The 18656-nt window shown below is 42.4% G+C and overlaps 1 protein-coding gene across 1 annotated transcript; it reads right to left on the reverse strand.

The window, feature by feature from the left end:
• Nucleotides 1-304: 304 nt before the first annotated feature.
• Nucleotides 305-17918, reverse strand: LOC110509872 (serine/threonine-protein phosphatase 2A 55 kDa regulatory subunit B alpha isoform). Its single transcript, XM_021591050.2, has 10 exons — nt 17642-17918; nt 7002-7079; nt 4697-4794; nt 4361-4526; nt 4136-4248; nt 3853-4030; nt 3576-3740; nt 3198-3367; nt 2014-2105; nt 305-1914 (listed from the first exon to the last, which is right to left on the reverse strand). The coding sequence occupies exons 1-10, from the start codon at nt 17646-17648 to the stop codon at nt 1635-1637; spliced, it is 1347 nt and encodes a 448-aa protein (XP_021446725.1). The 5' UTR covers nt 17649-17918; the 3' UTR covers nt 305-1634.
• Nucleotides 17919-18656: the final 738 nt, after the last annotated feature.

The raw sequence follows: 18656 nt of genomic DNA on the forward strand, positions 1-18656 counted from the left end.
CACCACCTTGTGAGAAAATATCGGGGGAAAAATTATCAAATGGGCGTTCACTACTTTCACAATTACTGGCATCTGTATATTTCTGAGAACTGAAATACCTTTTTAATTGGAGAATGTGCACATATGCATGTACCCAAGGTGCATAAAAACAAGTCCTTGTATAAGAATGTCATGTACCTGGGGAATAGTCCATATTCATACTTCCATGTGGGGGGTTATCAACAAAGGGATGTCATCCTCAGACTATGGCAGGAATACAGTCTATTCTGAAGCAGAATGTAATGACCAGGGCGTGACACATTAGTAAAAAAAAAAAAAGTATTTACTTTATTCCTGTCATTGTAGATTTACAACAGTTGGATTGTATTTGTAATTATTGTCAAACATCATGATTTCAACCTTCAAATTTCACTGGTGTAGACACAGGCTTGACGAGCAAGATCATGGTAATGGGTACTCAGATTCAGGATTTTCCTTGAACCTAGCCATTTATGGTGGCAGTTCATGAAATGCCGGCTTAAAACGCTACACACATCTATAACGTTTCAATATGTCATTTGCGTTATACTAATAGAGTACAATGACACAGATCACGTATGATACCTATAGCACTTCTTTGACAACAGAAAACCGTCAACAGGAAAAAAGAAAGAAAAAAACCCAACAAGACACAGCAAGAACTCTGGTTCCCAGACTCAGTCAATTCTCTCCCAAGCCTTAGCCTGCTAGTCCACTCACAGCAATAGCAAGGAGTCCTCACTGGGCCAGACAGACTGGTTGTGCATCTAGTAGTGTGTGCAGAAAGGACCAGTCACACTACATACATACAACATGCTGTCAGTACATGTTTTAAAGTGTTCCTCTGAGGTGCAGCAGTCCACCACCAGCAGCAACAGCTTTGAGAGACAGCGAGGCTCTTTAATAAGTGTGAGTTTGTTTCCTATTGGGTTTGTGTATGCATGAATTGTTTGTGCGTGCACAAGTGAAGAAATGTGATATGATGAAGGCCGAAACGTTAATCTTTTAACCTTGCTTAAATAAAACAAATCATTTAACGGTGAGCAAGCATTGTGCCTTTTCCTTTCCAACTATGAAGACGAACAAAAATAAAAACTCCAGTTCTTGCAATTGAATTAAAAACAAAAAACAAACAGCTTGGCAGTTGACTAATAAAAAAACATGACTATGGCACCAGACAATGAGAGGAGTTGAACAGGGGTAGGGATGGTTCTAGGTGTGTTTTGATTTTTCTAACCATCAGCAAAAAAAAAAAAAAAAAAAAAAAAAAAAGTGTGCTTGTCAGACATACAAATAAAATGGTGCTCTTTACCCATGTTGCCCTGGGGCTGGGCTGGGCTGGGCTGGGTGGGGCGATACTTGGCGGGCGGCACACAGATTGGCACAACATCACCGAAACAATAACAAGTTGAGCGACGTGTCACTGTGCCACAGAGGCTGATGGTGGGCAAGAATGAGGTTTCAGTTTTCCACACCTGGAAGCATGGCATAGTCTGTTTTGTCCAATGACAGGTTTTGTTGTTGTTGACTGCGACGTTGTTGTCACTCAATCACTGTCCTGGACTAAAATGAGAGGCTGAAGGTAGTGGATGTCATGTCTGCCTTCACGGACACATCTAGTTCACTTTGTCCTGAAATATGTAGAGGTTGTTGGTGGTTGCCACAGCGATGATGTTGTCCTGGGGGTGCCAGGCAGTGTGGAGGATTTTCTTGTTGAAGTCCAGGCTGTCTACACTGATCTCGTCCTTCTTCCGCTTCCCGCCGGCACACACCTTGCGGGGCTTCAGGACCTGCCGTGGCTTACTGCTCTCCCGGGACGCCTCCAGGGTCACGTCCCGCCGCTGGCCCCGGTCAAACATCCGGAAGAAGTTGTTGTACGAGCCTGTCATCACCACACTGTAGAGGGAAATGAGGGAGAGGATTAAAACAAGAAATGAAGAACCTATGGCTTGTTATTGTCATTTATGAATACAATGAGAACTTGGCAATGCTAACCTGTCGTTTCCATTCCAGCAGCACTCAAACTTGTCAAAGATGCAGTCGTTCTCATAGAGCGAGCACAGCTTACTCCTGAGGTACTCGTGAACCTGCCATGGAGGGAGACAGACAGGTCAAAGGTCTTCAACATAGAGTCACATACCCGAACCTCAGCTCAGAGCTCACAACAGGGATCAACTCTGGGTGTTTAGGAGGGTCATTTTAATTCAAATGATTGAAATGGCTTACAACACAATTAAATAAGTTCAAAGTAAAACTCATTGTTTGGGTGCAATAGTGCAGCAGTCCGGCAAGAACTTAATCTTAGAGAACCCTCTAGTGGACATTGTCTGAAACGGCATAAAGAAAATGAGGTGGGTCAGTCCTTGATAAAAACCTACCCGCCGATAAAAGTAAATAATTATTCTACCATATATAATAATATACCGGGTGTCAACCCACTCTGCCCACAGTGGGTGAAAATCCTTATGTTATAAAATGCATTTTTACCAAGACAAATATGATTATTCATGTTCTGAATCGTTCAGTGGGGACTCGCTCTAACATTTCATTAACAGTGTATCCATAGTTGGATTTTGTAACCTAATACATCCGATAAAAAGCACAGAGCTCTGCTGACAGAGCGGTGCAGATTTCTCGAAGCAACTTGAGGATTTGACATGTTTCAGTGCTCCGTTGACATTTCACAGAGATAAGCTTGTTTTTATGAGAAATCTTCACATTAATATGAAAAGCGTATACTAACATATGAAAATGCTACATGTCACGTCTCAAAATCAATATCCATATTACCTCGATATTGTTTTATGTCATGCGGATTCGAGAACAAAGATGAGTTCAATGGGAGCCTGTCTGGTAGCTTAATTCTTGCACAGCATCCATGCAGTGCAATTTTCCTTATTTTTACCTGGGTTATTATAGAGGGGTGAGGTTTGGACCATTGGTTTTCTTAGAGAATTATCTACACAATTAACATATTTTACCCACTGGTCAAAATATGCGTTTTTTATTGACACCCTATAATATGCCATTTAGCAGACAGATTTATTAAAAGCGACTTACAGTCATGCATGCACACAAACTACCAAGTCTGTTGACTTTCCCCAACCTCAAACCCCCACACACACACTCCCTCTGCCAGTCCCACCTGGTACGCCCCACACTCCCTCTACCAGTCTCACCTGGAACGTCTCCACAGGCCTGGTCTCCATGTTCAGGTCCCAGATCTTGACAGACAGGTAGTCTCTGGTCATCATGTAGCGTCCGTTGTGGCTGAACTTGACATCCGAGATGGATGAAATTATCTCAGAGAAGAAGGAGCGGTTACTGGGGTCCTCTGGCTCCTCGAACACTGGAGGGGGAGATGAGGTAACGTTCATTTATAAACTGCTATTAGCGATAAGTGCATGTTGCTGTGCTAGCAAGCCTTTTCCAAGATATTCCCACATCTGTCCTTAGCAGCGATGTGAATTCATTCAAGCCAGTGGTCAAATGTGTAAGCCCCTAATATAGAGGTTGATGCTGAAGCCTCTAAGTGACTGGTGATCATAGGTACTCACGTTTGGAGTGCTTGTCACATAGCGCTGATGCCCTCATGTCACAGAGGCGGATGGAGCCCTTACTGCTGCTGTAGACAAAGGTGTTGCACTGGTTAGGATGGAACTCAGCTGCTGTGATCACCTCTGTCAGCTCCTCCATGTTGACTGGCTTTATATCCACAATGTCTTGGAGGGGCTAGAGTCAAGGGGGACTAACAACTACTGAGAAGGTATTCAGGATAAACTGGTGGTGTACACACACACACACACACAATAATTAACAGCTGATTGAGGATACTAAAGCTGCGGTCAGTGATCTCCTGGTGCCAGAGGTTGATGCGCAGGTCATCTGCGGATAGATATGTCTCATGGTCACTGTTAATTGAGATGGAGTTGATGTGGTAGGTGTGGGCGTTGGCAAACACCCTTCGAGGGCTCGCCTCCACCATAAGGTCCATAGGTCTAAACACGGGCACCTGCAAGGGCACAGAGGGAAGAGTTAGCGGGTGAGGGTCACAGTGACAACAAGTGTCTCTCTATACTATAACCCCTGGCATGTAATCAGCTAGCTAAGCAGGTACCCGAAGTGCAGTGACAGTGTTGGGGTCGATGCAGCGTCCATCCTCCTCTTTCAGGTTGTAACCCTCCAGTCGCTTGTCTCGTTCACTGATCTTCCACAACTTTATAGTTTTGTCTGCCAATCAGAACAGACAAGTAGATAAATATATTTAACAGCCAAACAAAGCTCGTACAAAAGTTCACCAGAGAGTGAACTGGCTGTTTGTAGGTGAAGGTAACTGACTAACCGTTAGTGGACAACAGGAACTGAGCTGCGTTCTTCTGGGGCAGCCAGCGGATTTTATTGATCTTCTCCTCAATCTCCAAACTTTTCAAGTAGTCAAACTCGGGCTCATGGCTCTGGAAAGTGCTGTAAACATTGTACTCACTGCGGCACTGTGGCTGACTCTTATTCTGTTAGGAGGAGGAAAAGAGGATATGGAGTAAGGGATGGAGAAAGGCAGAGGAAAGGCTGGAAAATGTTTGCTTTTGTCTTCCTCATCACCTCCTTTTCATTCAAACATAACTAGAATTAATAATGCAGATTTTGAATTCAAACTAAACTTCCAAACAGGCAGCCATACCTCTATTTCCTGCTGAAAGATGACGACCCTGCCGCCCTTGTCTCCTGTGGCTAGCAGCTCTCCTGAGTGGTTGAACTCCACAGTAGATATGATGTCGGCTGAACAACATCAGGAAAACAAGAAATTAGGCCACTATCATTTTCTATCCAACACTTAAGGAATTTCAGGTCATTGTATCCATGCAAGGGCAGGTAGCATGTCAGCATTACAGGCATTGGATTAGTTAGGGAGTCTGTCTGATGTCTAGGAGCTAGAGTCTTAGGCCTGGATGAGTTGAGGCAGGCCATAGTATTCTACTGAGAATGTGAACGCATCCAAAGCAAACACACAATGATCGGTAACCTAGTTTCTACAGGCCGCAGCACACATTACACCAACAGCAGTATGGAGGCTTTTTAGACAGAGGCTGACACACACGCTTTGTTGCCTATTGGAGCAGAAAGACAATGCCGAGAAAGGTTGCAGGAGCAGGAGGCCATTGTCTGGGCTGAACACCCTGGGGCCGAGGGTATGTGGGTGAGTGTTTGTATCGCGTGTAAGGATGGGGAGGCTGAATGCCACGTTGTCAATACACTGACTGACACCCCCCCACCCCCCATTTACCACACATACATATGCCTAGTGCCAGTCTACAGAGTAACACACACTAAATCCTTAAGAGATTGACCTACGACCATGAGCAGTGCACACAGTGAATCAGTTCACCTTCTGTGCAGGTTTAGACTGATCTAGGATCCAGACCTACCACTTCAGCCCAGAGGCGGACCCCATGGCGGCAGAGCGTGACACCCACACTGCTCAAATCACAGACAAATGCACCTTTATTAGCCCAATAATGTTGTTGGCAGAACACTGGCTCAGTAGGAATGGTAGACCATAGACTTACGGACACCTGGTAATCTGATGCTCTTCAGCAGCCAACCAGAAATATGTTTCATTCTACAAATCAGGGCTCTCTCTAGGATTGGGTGGTGGTGATGTAGCCCTGAGGTTGGGTACGGGGGAGGTCGAGCATTTAGCATTTTTCAAAAACCCACAACTGCGACTTTCTAAAACCTAGAGTCTTATATTATATCAAACACTGTAGCCAACACCGTAGTAGAGTGTTTGATCCTAACTTAAATTAAGGTGGTCACAATGACACATTTTTCTAGGTTAAATTTAGGGGGTATTCGACATACAAGTAGGGCTGTGACATACCAGTACTGCAATATTTTTTTTCATGGCAAAAATGAAAACATATGGCTATATCAAGAGGTCAGATCAAGAACTGATTATTATAGGCCTACTAATCTAACAGCCTGACATGACTTTCTCTGAAGAGCGATATTAGTCTAACAGCTCTCTGCCGTGTCTGTTTTCTACCACGTAGCAACACACACACTGAACTATCACAACAACACGCACTTCCTTGCTAGTCAATGCGCTTCCTCCTACTATGGTTGCGGGGATCAAAGCATGTGCCGGCAAAAAACTGTTTGCCTAGTTTACTAAATGCTGTAGCTAACTACCTTCGTCATAATGCTGCCTCATCTAAGGTGATGAGCACATAACTACAAAATAGTGGTTGACTAACACATACAATGTTGGAAAATGTTTATTGCTAAAAGTTGGTTGTCCATTTTCGCTACCATTTTCCTCACGCATCATTGGTGTCAACGGGGACGAAGTGGAGGGCTGCCATCCAGCATGGGGGAGGAAAATAATACTATGACTACTGGGGGTGGGCCCAAGGAAGGCCAGAGCAGAGTTAAGAGTTTATTTCTCCTCGCCAAAGTCCTCTGATTGGCTCAGTTCCAACTTCAGACTGTTGTCAAAAAACAAAAATGTGCCAAGTCGAAGCCTATTATTTGCGTATTTTTTGCAATAGGACCTCAAATTACAGCCATGGTACGCAAAACGTGTGCAGGTTGGCAGATCTGAGGATTTGCAGGAGATGATAGAATTGCTCGGCAACTCGGCATACAGTGCACCTTTGTTGGATGTTCAGACAAACTGTCTGCATGAAAGCAGCAAGCAAGCCACTGTCAGAAATCAACTTCGCAGCCACTCTTGCACATAGTGTTAGACTGTTTGCAAGGATAGCAGTGTGATATTTAGGGAGATTAGGAGACATGGGTGACCACAAGGGAATGCAAGATAAGTAGATGAGCGTGTCTCATTGACTAGGATTTATCCAGCACAATAGTTTACAATAAATTACTAAATGATTAACAACTACTAGGACTCCATGATGATTCTGCAACAAGTACTGCCATTGGTCATAGCAACAGTGGTACTGTACAATGTGAGTAAGGGCTCTTACCTTCGGCCACGTCATCATCAATGGCACCCTTCACCTGAGAGAAGCACCACTGCACGTCATTGCTCCCACCTCCAGTTCCTGAAATGGCAGAATGACAGTTACGGATCAAGATATCTATCGCATGATGGTTTACGTTACAAATCTGACAGGAAGAGGAGTTTAGAAGAGAGGGGGGAGCCTGTATCCTGACCATTGCAGTGAGAAAATGTGTAGACAGTCTCAGAAGGTCATTCTGTGTCTGTCTTGGTCTGATCTCGTGCAATAAGCCAATTTGTCTTTAATAACATACTTCATGGACAGACAATACAGTAGAAATTAACAGCAATGGCCTAGGACTGTACTTCCACAGCCTATTGACAATACAACTCGCAGGCAGAGGCACAGCTCAAGATCAACAGCAGTTAATGTCAAAAGTTCCAACAACATACACTAGGTCAAAGCAGGGGGAATACTACAGTACGATATTTCTATAATACAGCGCATTTGGAAAGTATTCAAACCCCTTGACCTTTTTCCAATTGTTACATTAGCCTTAAATCTTTTCCCCCCCTCAATCTACACACAATACCCCATAATGACAAACAGACCCTTTGCTATGAGCTTTGAAATTGAGCTCAGGTGCATCCTGTTTCCATTGATCATCCTTGAGATGTTTCTACAACTTGATTGAAGTCCACCTGTGGTAAATTCAATTTATTGGACAGGATTTGGAAAGGCACACATCTGCCTAAGGTCCCAGTTGACAGTGCATGTCAGAGCAAAAACCAAGCCATGAGGTCGAAGGAATTGTCCGTAGAGCTCCGAGACAGGATTGTGTCGAGGCACAGATCTGGGGAAAGGTACCAAAACTTCTGCAGTATAGAAGGTCCCCAAGAACACAGTGGCCTCCATTATTCTTAAATGGAAGAAGTTTGGAACCACCAACTCTTCCTAGAGCTTGCTGCTCGGCCAAACTGAGCAATCGGGGGAGAAGTGGCCAGACGGAAGCCATTCCTCAGTAACAGACACATAACAGCCCGCTTGGGAGTTTGCCAATAGGCACCTAAAAACTCAAGACCATGAGAAACCAGATTCTCTGGTCTGATGAAATCAAGATTGAACTCTTTGGGCTGAATGCCAAGGGTCACATTGAAAGGAAACCTGGCACCATCCCTACAGTGAAGCATGGTGGTGGCAGAATAACGCTGTGGGGATGTTTTTCAGCAGCAGGGACTGGGAGACTAGTAATGATAGAGGGAAAGATGAACGGAACAAAAGTAGAGAGATCCTTGATGAAAACCTGCTCCATAGTGCTCATGACTTTAGACTGGGGCGAAGGTTTACCTTACAACAGGACAACAACCCTAAACACACAGCCAAGACAATGCAGGAGTGACTTCGGGACAAGTCTCTGAATGTCCTTGAGTGGCCCAGTCAGTGCCAGGACTTGAACCCGATTTAACATCTCCGGAGAGACCTGAAAATAGCTGTGCAGCGACCCACCCCATCCAACCTGACAGAGCTTGAGAGGATCTGCAGAGAAGAATGGGAGTAACCCAAATACAGTGCCAAGCTTGTAGCATCATACCCAAGAAGACTCGATGCTGTAATTGCTGCCAAAGGTGTTTCAACAAAGTACTGAGTAAAGGGTCTGAATACTTATGTAAATGTGATATTGCAGTTAGTATTTAGTGGTAATATTTTTTTCTTTCTTTGAAAAACCTGTTTTTGTCATTATGGGGTATTGTGTGTAGATTGATGAGGATTTAAAAAAAATCAATTTTAGAATACTGCTGTAACGTAACAAAATGTGGAAAAAGTCAAGAGTCTGAATACTTTCCGAATGCACTGTAGATCAGAAATATAAAACTTTCCCCAAAAAGATGTGCACAGCCAGCCCCAAATTTGTCAAAATCAAAATCTCTCTCTCTTGCTGGGTTAATACAGGTACAGTATAACTAGTCCTGACAGGTACTTGATTGAAAACTGCCATTACACAATGAAACAGGTTGAGTTGTACATTTCCACATGTGATCATTTATTTCATTGCACAATGAAACTGGTGAGATTTGTCCATACAAATATACGTTTGGGGTGTAGATTGGTTGGGTGTGTGATAACTGCAGGAGGAACGGTTATGACAATGAGGTTCTCAATGCAGAGGGGGAAGCCTAATGTCCTATCGATAAAAGGCAATGGGATTGGTTTATTTTCTGAAATTAGGTTGTCATCTGCCTCTGCAGAAAATTGTGATACAAGCACCATAGAGCCATTTGGCAACAAGTAATAACTTACTCCATCTAGGGCTGGGCAAGATGGCCTAGAAATCAAATCTAGATTATTCCAAATTTATGGGCAAAAAACAAACAAACAAAAAAAACTTTGTTGTACAATTAAAAAGGTCAAATACACTGCATTTCAAACAGTCAGCAATAATCTAATGAATTGAGCTTGTGAAATTAGGGTAAATAAACTTTTTTGCAGTAATCATTGATCTGGCACTCATGTCTGTCCATGAAAATGCCCTTTTTGTTACAAATTTATCCAGAACCATGCATTATGCATTTTCACTAATAATTACTAACCTCTTGTAGCACGCATTATAGAAAATCAACACAGGTTTCAAACAACTTCAAGCACAATCCCACATGCTAGTGAATAGCCAGATGTTTTTTCAAGTTGCCACCTACTTGCTATTTAAAAAAAGGCATAACAGTTGAATTGTTATGAACACACCCTTCTGTCCATCTGAAAAGGATGTTAGCCTTTCCACTTTGTTCCGATTTTGAAATCAAGGAGCTTACTTTATTTTGCAGAATGAGAACAAGTTGCCAATTCCTTATAAAATAGTGTTGGGTGCTCATTGCATTTATAAAACAGACTAGACAGTATAAGTCTTTGGCTAAAATGATGCTAGCGCTACATGGTAACGCAATGCAACACGCAATCAATTGAGCATTCATTTTCCAGAATCAATGTTCAATGATCCTACTAAAACAGGGGTGTCTTCTGAGAGCAAATTGTGTAGTTAGAACATAAAAAGGTATCGTTAGAAGGGTCAACTTCCTCTAATTCAGTAAAATAATTTCTCAGTGTGCTTTGATGTTAATATGACTGATTCTGTTGGACCAAACCTCAAAAGCAAATAGCGAGTTAGAAGAAATCTCTCAACTTCGTTGGTGTGAGTGGCAGGGGCTTGGTGTCTGTGTGTGTAAACAGAGAGGAAGAGGCAAAGCGAGAGGTTTCACTATTGCCAAAATCTGTCCAAAATAAGCCCAATGCGTTTATTTTGGACCTAAGCTTGTCGCCAGCCTTCCAGCCTTTGGGACGACGACGACGATTGTTAGGGCAGGGACATGAGTATCTCGTCATCATATTCAGATCTCCGGTGTAAATGGGAAGGTGCACACAGCACAGATGGAGCGAAGGAGATGAGACCAAAAAGACAAGAGAGGACATAATCGCTCATAAAAACAAAAAATACAAAACCTTGATTCTTGTGATAAAGGTATTTTGAATATTGCGCAAAACATGAACCCGAATGAATTTAATATAAATCGACCAGTCCTAATTCCATCATTAGAGAGGCATTGCAAAGGCCTATTTAGCTGGCTAATTTACAATACATGCTGGAAGGCAGACAGGCCTATATTTAGAGCGCTGCCTACTTTGTCACACTGAATAGGGAAGTCGATTGAATGGGCTGCTGCACAGTCACTATGGGGAGTTCTTTCTAGAGTGCCCAGTTAAATTGTGCATAAGAGGATTGATTTACAGTGGGGCAAAAAAAGTATTTAGTCAGCCACCAATTGTGCAAGTTCTCCCACTTAAAAATATGAGAGGCCTGTAATTTATCATAGGTACACTTCAACTATGACAGACAAAATGAGATTTTTTTTCTCTCCAGAAAATCACATTGTAGGATTTTTAATGAATTGATTTGCAAATTATGGTGGAAAATAAGTATTTGGTCAATAACAAAAGTTTCTCAATACTTTGTTATATACCCTTTGTTGGCAATGGCAGAGGTCAAACGTTTTCTGTAAGTCTTCACAAGGATTTCACACACGGTTGATGGTATTTTGGCCCATTCCTCCATGCAGATCTCCTCTAGAGCAGTGATGTTTTGGGGCTGTTGCTGGGCAACACGGACTTCAACTCCCTCCAAAGATTTTCTATGGGGTTGAGATCTGGAGACTGGCTAGGCCACTCCAGGACCTTGAAATGCTTCTTACGAAGCCCCTCCTTCGTTGCCCGGGCGGTGTGTTTGGGATCATTGTCATGCTGAAAGACCCAGCCACATTTCATCTTCAATGCCCTTGCAGATGGAAGGAGGTTTTCACTCAAAATCTCACGATACATGGCCCCATTCATTCTTTCCTTTACATGGATCAGTCGTCCTGGTCCCTTTGCAGAAAAACAGCCCCAAAGCATGATGTTTCCACCCCCATGCTTCACAGTAGGTATGGTGTTCTTTGGATGCAACTCAGCATTCTTTGTCCTCCATACACGACGAGTTGAGTTTTTACCAAAAAGTTATATTTTGGTTTAATCTGACCATATGACATTCTCCCAATCTTCTTCTGGATCATCCAAATGCTCTCTAGCAAACTTCAGATGGGCCTGGGCATGTACTGGCTTAAGCAGGGGGACACGTCTGGCACTGCAGGATTTGAGTCCCTGGCGGCGTAGTGTGTTACTGATGGTAGGCTTTGTTCCTTTGGTCCCAGCTCTCTGCAGGTCATTCAATAGGTCCCCCCCATGTGGTTCTGGGATTTTTGCTCACCGTTCTTGTGATCAGTTTGACCCCACGGGGTGATATCTTACGTGGAGCCCCAGATCGAGGGAGGTTATCAGTGGTCTTGTATGTCTTCCATTTCCTAATAATTGCTCCAACAGTTGATTTCTTCAAACCAAGCTGCTTACCTATTGCAGATTCAGGTCTTCCCAGCCTGGTGCAGGTCTACAATTTTGTTTCTGGTGTCCTTTGACAGCTCTTTGCTCTTGGCCATAGTGGAGTTTGAGGTTGTGGACAGGTGTCTTTTATACTGATAACAAGTCCAAACAGGTGCCATTAATACAGGTAACGAGTGGAGGACAGAGGAGACTCTTAAAGAAGAAGTTACAGGTCTGTGAGAGCCAGACATCTTGCTTGTTTGTAGGTGACCAAATACTTATTTTCCACCATAATTTGCAAATAAATTCATAAAAAATCCTACAATGTGATTTTGTGGATTTTTCCCCCTCATTTTGTCTGTCATAGTTGAAGTGTACCTATGATGAAAATTACAGGCCACTCATCTTTTTAAGTGGGAGAACTTGCACAATTGGTGGCTGACTAAATACTTTTTTGCCCCACTGTATTTATTTCTAAAATGGTTAAACTAGTGAGAAATATGTGACTGCAAAAATCTGTGAATTTGCTTAATTTACCATCCTAAATTAAAACAGAATTATTTTGGCATATCTAATTAATATCTAATCTAGTTGCTCTACTTTCCATGATGTGGACTGTACGTATTACTACACCACACACGTGGATGCTTTGACCAGATCGAATTACACATCCTTTTTACCTCAGATTGGTGACGATGACAAGATCAGTTGCTTAAAACAGATCAACATATTTTGTTTTGTACTATTGATTTTGTCATAGGCTGCTGGGCCACCAGCCAATACACTGATTTGACAGTCAAACTACGACTTAAATGCAGACAACCGTTGTCATGGTTGATATCCTATGGCGGGTCGTGATTTGTTGAGGTTAACAGAAAAAGTGATCGGTTCCGTTTTCCGTGATGGCAGCCTCCCAAAATCAACATCTGCCATTTCATAATATAGAAATGAGCCTTCTACAAGTTCTCATCTAACCAACCATATATAGGTTATTCCAAGTTTCCATGTGGCCTTAGAATAGTGTTATTTTAAAACTGCACTACACCCCAAACGTTTGCTGCCGGTTCTATTGATTTCACCCTGATATCCAAGGAACCGATTAACAAAACAAATGTGTTGCGTTACAGTTACCGTGTTGGCAACACCTCAAGATGTAGCTAGCTCTCTTCTAGAAATTGTCCATAAACCAGTGATGTACACAGTATTCCCAGATTGTTTTTGTTTTTTTGCCATGTTGATTTTAACAGGATGCGCAACCTCAATTTATTTCAACATAATTGATGAGTGATTGAAAAAAAAAAGTGTTGTGGTGATCTTTCTGTTTTGGTGAACCTGTATCATTCCAAAACGTAGCCAACTGTGTTCTGCAGGTTGTCATCAAACCAGTGAGGTAAAAATATTTTGAGTTGGTTTTTGAGTTGTGGTAGTTTCAACAGCGCATGACTGAAACATTGTTGCATTTAAACTTTAGACCACCGGTTAGTCTGAGGAAAATAATAAAAATATACAGTTGAAGTCGGAAGTTCACAAACACCTTAGCCAAATACATTTAAACTCAGGTTCACAATTTCTGACATTTAATCCTAGTAAAAAATCAGTTTTAGGTCAGTTAGGATTACTACTTTATTTTAAGAATGCGAAATATCAGAATAATAGTGGAAAGAATGATTTATTTCAGCTTTTATATATTTCATCACATTCCAAGTGGGTAGGAAGTTTACATACACTCAATTAGTATTTGGTAGCATTGCCATTAAATTGTTTAACTTGGGTCAAACATTTCGGGTAGCCTTCCACAAATTTCCCACAATAAGTTGGGTGAATTTTGGCCCATTCCTCCTGACAGAGCTGGTGTAACTGAGTCAGATTTGTAGGGCTCCTTGCACACCCACGCCTTTTCAATTCTGCCCACACATTTTCTGTGATTGAGGTCAGGGCTTTGTGATGGCCACTCCAATAGCTTGACATTGTTGTCCTTAACTACTTGACGCACCCACCCCGTTAGCGGGATCATTTTCATCAACATCCGCTGAATTGCAGAGCGCCAAATTCAAATTACTAAAAATATAAAATTTTCATGAAATCACAAGTGCAATATAGCAAAACACACCTAGCTTGTTGTTAATCCACCTGGGGTGTCTAATTTCAATAAAGCTTCTCGGCGAAAGCTATCCAAGTGTTTATGTAAGCACATCTCTCTCAGTAGACAAAATATTACAAACAGCTAGCAGCCAAGTAGATTGGTCACGAATTTCAGAAAAGCAATAAATAAATTGCTTACCTCTGATGATCTTCGGATGTTTGCACTCACGAGACTCCCAGTTACACAATAAATGTTAATTTTGTTCCATAAAGATTATTTTTATATCCAAAATACCTCAATTTGTTTGGCGCGTTTATGTTCAGAAATCCACAGGCTCGAGCGGTCACGACATCGCAGACGAAAATTCCAAATAGTATCCGTAAAGTGCGTAGAAAGATGTCAGATGTTTTTTTTAAATCAATCCTCAGGTTGTTTTTACAATATATAATCGATCATATGTCAACTGGAATGTAGCTTCTTCCATAGGAGAGAGAGAAAATGGCTGTTGCGCATGAAAAACTCTGCTGGCACCCAGCCATCAACTGACGCGATGGGTTCTTTCTCGCTCATTTTTCAAAATAAAAGCCTGAAACTATGTCTAAAGACTGTTCACAGCTTGAGGAAGCCATATGAAAATGAATCTGGTTGATATCCCTTTAAATGGAGGCAAGGCATCCACTGGAACAGAGAGCTTTCAGGAAAAACAGCACTTCCTTGTTGAATTTTCCTCAGGTTTTCGCCTGCAATATCAGTTATGTTATACTCACAGACAATATTTTGACAGTTTTGGAAACTTTAGTGTTTTCTATCCTAATCTGACAATTATATGCATATTCTAGTTTCTGGGCCTGAGAAATAGGCAGTTCCAAATGGGTACGGTTTTTAGCCAAAAACGAAAATACTGCCCCCCACACAATAAGTTAAGCCATTTTGCCACAACTTTGGAAGTATGCTTGGGGTCATTGTCCATTTGGAAGACCCATTTGCAACCAAGCTTTAACTTCCTGACTGATGTCTTGAGATGCTTCAATATATCCACATAATTTCCCCCTCCCTCATGATACCATCTATTTAGTGAAGTGCACCAGTCCCTCCTGCAGCAAAGCATCCCCACAACATGATGCTGCCACCCCCGTGCTTCACGGTTGGGATGGTGTACTTTGGCTTGCAAGCATCCACTTTTTTCCTCCAAACAGAACAATTGTCATTATGGCCAAACAGTTCTATTTTTGTTTAATTAGACCAGAGGACATTTCTCCAAAAAGTACGATCTTAGTCCCCATGTTTAGTTGCAAACTATAGTCTGCCTTTATGGCGGTTTTGGAGCAGTGGCTTCTTCCTTGCTGAGCGGCCTTTCAGGTTATGTTGATATAGGACTCGTTTTACTGTATAGACACTTTTGCACCCGTTTCCTCCAGCATCTTCACAAGGTCCGTTGCTGTTGTTCTGGGATTGATTTGCACTTTTCGCACCGAAGTACATTCATCTCAAGGACACAGATCGCGTCACCTTCCTGAGCGATATGACAGCTTTGTGGTCCCATGGTGTTTATACTTGCGTACTATTGTTTGTACAGATGAACATGGTACTTTCAGGCGTTTGGAAATTGCTCCAAAGATGAACCGGACTTATGGAGTTCTACGAAAAAAATTCTGAGGCCTTGGCTGATTTCTTTTGATTTTCCCATGATTTCAAGCAAAAAGGCACAGTTTGAAGGTAGGCCTGAAATGCATCCACAGGTACACCTCCAATTGACTCAAATCAAGTTAATTAGCCCAAAGCCATGAAAGCATTTTCTGGAATTTTCCAAGCTGTTTAAAGGCACAGTCAACTTAGTGTATGTAAACTTCTGACCCACTGGAATTGTGATACAGTGAATAATAAGTGAAATAATCTGTCTGTAACAATTGTTGGAAAAATTACTTGTCATGCACAAAGTAGATGTCCTAACAGACTTGCCAAAACTATAGTTTGTTAACAAGAAATTTGTGGAGTGGTTGAAAAACTATTTTTAATGACTCTGGACATGAAGTAGTTGTGCTTTTGTATTGTTATGACTTCATGGGGCCTACTAGAGTGAATGGGCTGCTTATTCTTTAACATTATATGATGCTGTGTGTGACTTCTGCAGCCTGTCTATCAGTCGTGTCTATGTGTTTGACCAAAATTAGCTCTCCTTCAGTGCCATAGTATGCACAGGTATTAAGGTCACTGTTCTTTCAGGACCATTAGTCTGTCACCTTTGATGTGACATAGTTGTCCCTTTTGGTGATGGTGTTATAGTGGTGTTGGCTATCATGAGTTGTGTAAACAGTGCATTATTTTATGCTGTGTCACGTTGTGTCTATGCCGGTTCGGTCTTTGTGTGTGCGGCAGCCCGAAGCACGGCCAGGCCTGTTAGATTCATTCAAAAATTATTGCTCCTCCTTCAATAGAACTAGAATGGTCCAACTACAGTAGATATGTAGGGCGCATTAAGTGAAGCTATGTTTTTTGTTATTTTCTTGATTTTTTTGTCCCTCTGAAGGCCTAGGTCCTATAGTCACAGTTCACCACTGCAGAGATCACCAAAATGGGTTTGCCCAGCCTACACTAAATCTCATGCATAATCTGAGTCATAGCTAGATGCATTCTGCATTAGATTGACTTCAGCCAGGTATTTATCATCACACCTAGCAATCCACCTGAGGGAAATGGCAGTTATATTGTGTTGATAATCTTCATTTTCAAGCACAAGTAAATATCAAATCAAATCCCACATCCAGTTGAATTACATCCAGCTGTAAAACTCAACTGTGACTCATGGCTTAATCCATGATGGTGGTGGGGCATTAAAGGTGGACATCGTACAGGTAGGTATGTGCAAGGTGCTGTTCAGAAGAGGCAAGTCATCATTCACTAATCTTTCACATCATGACTCCCGCTCAACTCGCCAGTCAGTCTGCGGCGACTGGCGAACCTGCTAAATGTGTTAAGATAGCCTTCCATTGCAAGACATCATATAGAAATGGTGGTTCGAGAACGTCAACGTGCTATCCCACAATGCAGGACAGAGGAAACTCACAAATGCCACCGGTGTCTCTCTCAAAGTTTAGGTTAGCTTGCTGCGCACAGGCCTAGCAAGCTACCAGTAGCTAGTTAGCTAACGTGATAGTACTATCACATTATGGATAATTTAGCAAGCTAGCTAGCTTGACTAACAATAATTGGTCGCATGGCTAACTCACCTCATCTTAGACAGTTAGCTATATTATATACCATAGCCACAATGGTAACGGAAAGTATAGTCTTTGGTATAACTGTGGCTAGCAACAGTATAATACTACCTGTTAGCTTGAAATGAAAGCGATGCATATTAGCTAGTTATGATGTGTGAGAGGAACGTGGAGCTAGGACCCCAGTGATGATGATTGGTTCAGGGCCAGTGATATGTCATGAGTTACCTTACTTAGTTAACGTTAGTTATCTTTAGCAGTTAGTTAAGTTAGCTAGACTTGCAGTTACCTCTAAACACAGTATTGTTTATATATAACGTCATTACCGCCGGTATATTTCCTAGCTAACGTTAGCAGCTAGCTAGATAGCTATTGCAATGCTATATTTAGACTTCTCTAGCTAGCTACAGTTCCGTTATTACCACCGGGCTATGTGTCTTATCAGTTAGTTAGCTAGCTACCATTACCTGCCATGGCGAGTGGGATTCTAGCCGCGCGCTCGATTCCCGGGCTTGTATGTCCGGGTATGGACTCGTGCAAGCGGTATTTCTCAAATGATGGCGCTATATAGTGGGACAGACGTTGCGGGCCACCCTCCTGCTTGACTTTCTTTCCTCCCTCTCCCGGCTTGTTCAATCACTCGCGCACCCTCCCGGACAAGTCCTTCCAACACCAGCCATTCGCAGACAGTTCAAAATGGCGCTATCGCGTCTGGTCTTTTTCCACTATGGTCCATGCTATCTGGGATCCTTGGGACGTCCCAACTCTGACGTTTACTCTTCTTCTTCTTTGTACGGGGCTTTCGGGTAGACTAGACGCTATGCCGTTCACAGTTTGGAAAGTGCATAGCACATTTGTTCACGAGATAAGGAAAAGGATATTGCACCGCCATCTAACCCGATACACCACTATCCTCACCACCCCCTCCCACTACTTTGGCCCACACATAACCTACTCCAGGCCATAGGGCTGGGAGGCTGCAACCCCTTCTCTCAACCCCCCCTGTAGTTATTCTGCACTAAAATCTCTGATAACCAAAAACTTATCTGCGGCTGCTACTACCTGGAAACTTCAACCTGTCTCACTAGCACAGGACATTTCTGATCCCCAGCAACATGACCACCCACACAATTGAAACACTCCTCTTTTTCAACTGAAACTACACATTATTTTGTGTATGCCCTCCTCCACACTTCTCACACCTCAGAATCTACCTCCTACATACTCCTGCAACATAATAATAATTTATTAAATTTCTATAGCGCTTTTCATGGAATCTCAAGCTGCTTGACGAGCAAAAAAAACAAACAAGCAATGTATCATGAAAGGTCAGCCAGTAGAGGCCAATCATTTGAAAGCTGCATCCTCTGCAGATATAGAGGATCAGTTCATGGCTTGAACCATCAGCGGATGGTAGACAATGGTGATGATCTTGTTGAGGGCAAGACTGGGAACCAGACCGAGTCTTATAGCCACTGGACT

Source organism: Oncorhynchus mykiss, chromosome Y (assembly GCF_013265735.2).
Source record: "Oncorhynchus mykiss isolate Arlee chromosome Y, USDA_OmykA_1.1, whole genome shotgun sequence".
Lineage (NCBI taxonomy): Eukaryota > Metazoa > Chordata > Actinopteri > Salmoniformes > Salmonidae > Oncorhynchus > Oncorhynchus mykiss.

What these genes read in the sequence shown, in the direction of transcription:
- LOC110509872 (XM_021591050.2), bottom strand. An exon ending in TCTTTCAGCAGGAAATAGAG is followed by an intron (nt 4,527 to 4,696) that starts GTATGGCTGCCT and finishes TCCTCCTAACAG; the next exon opens with AATAAGAGTCAGCCACAGTG. An exon ending in ATGTGACAAGCACTCCAAAC is followed by an intron (nt 3,368 to 3,575) that starts GTGAGTACCTAT and finishes CTCCCCCTCCAG; the next exon opens with TGTTCGAGGAGCCAGAGGAC.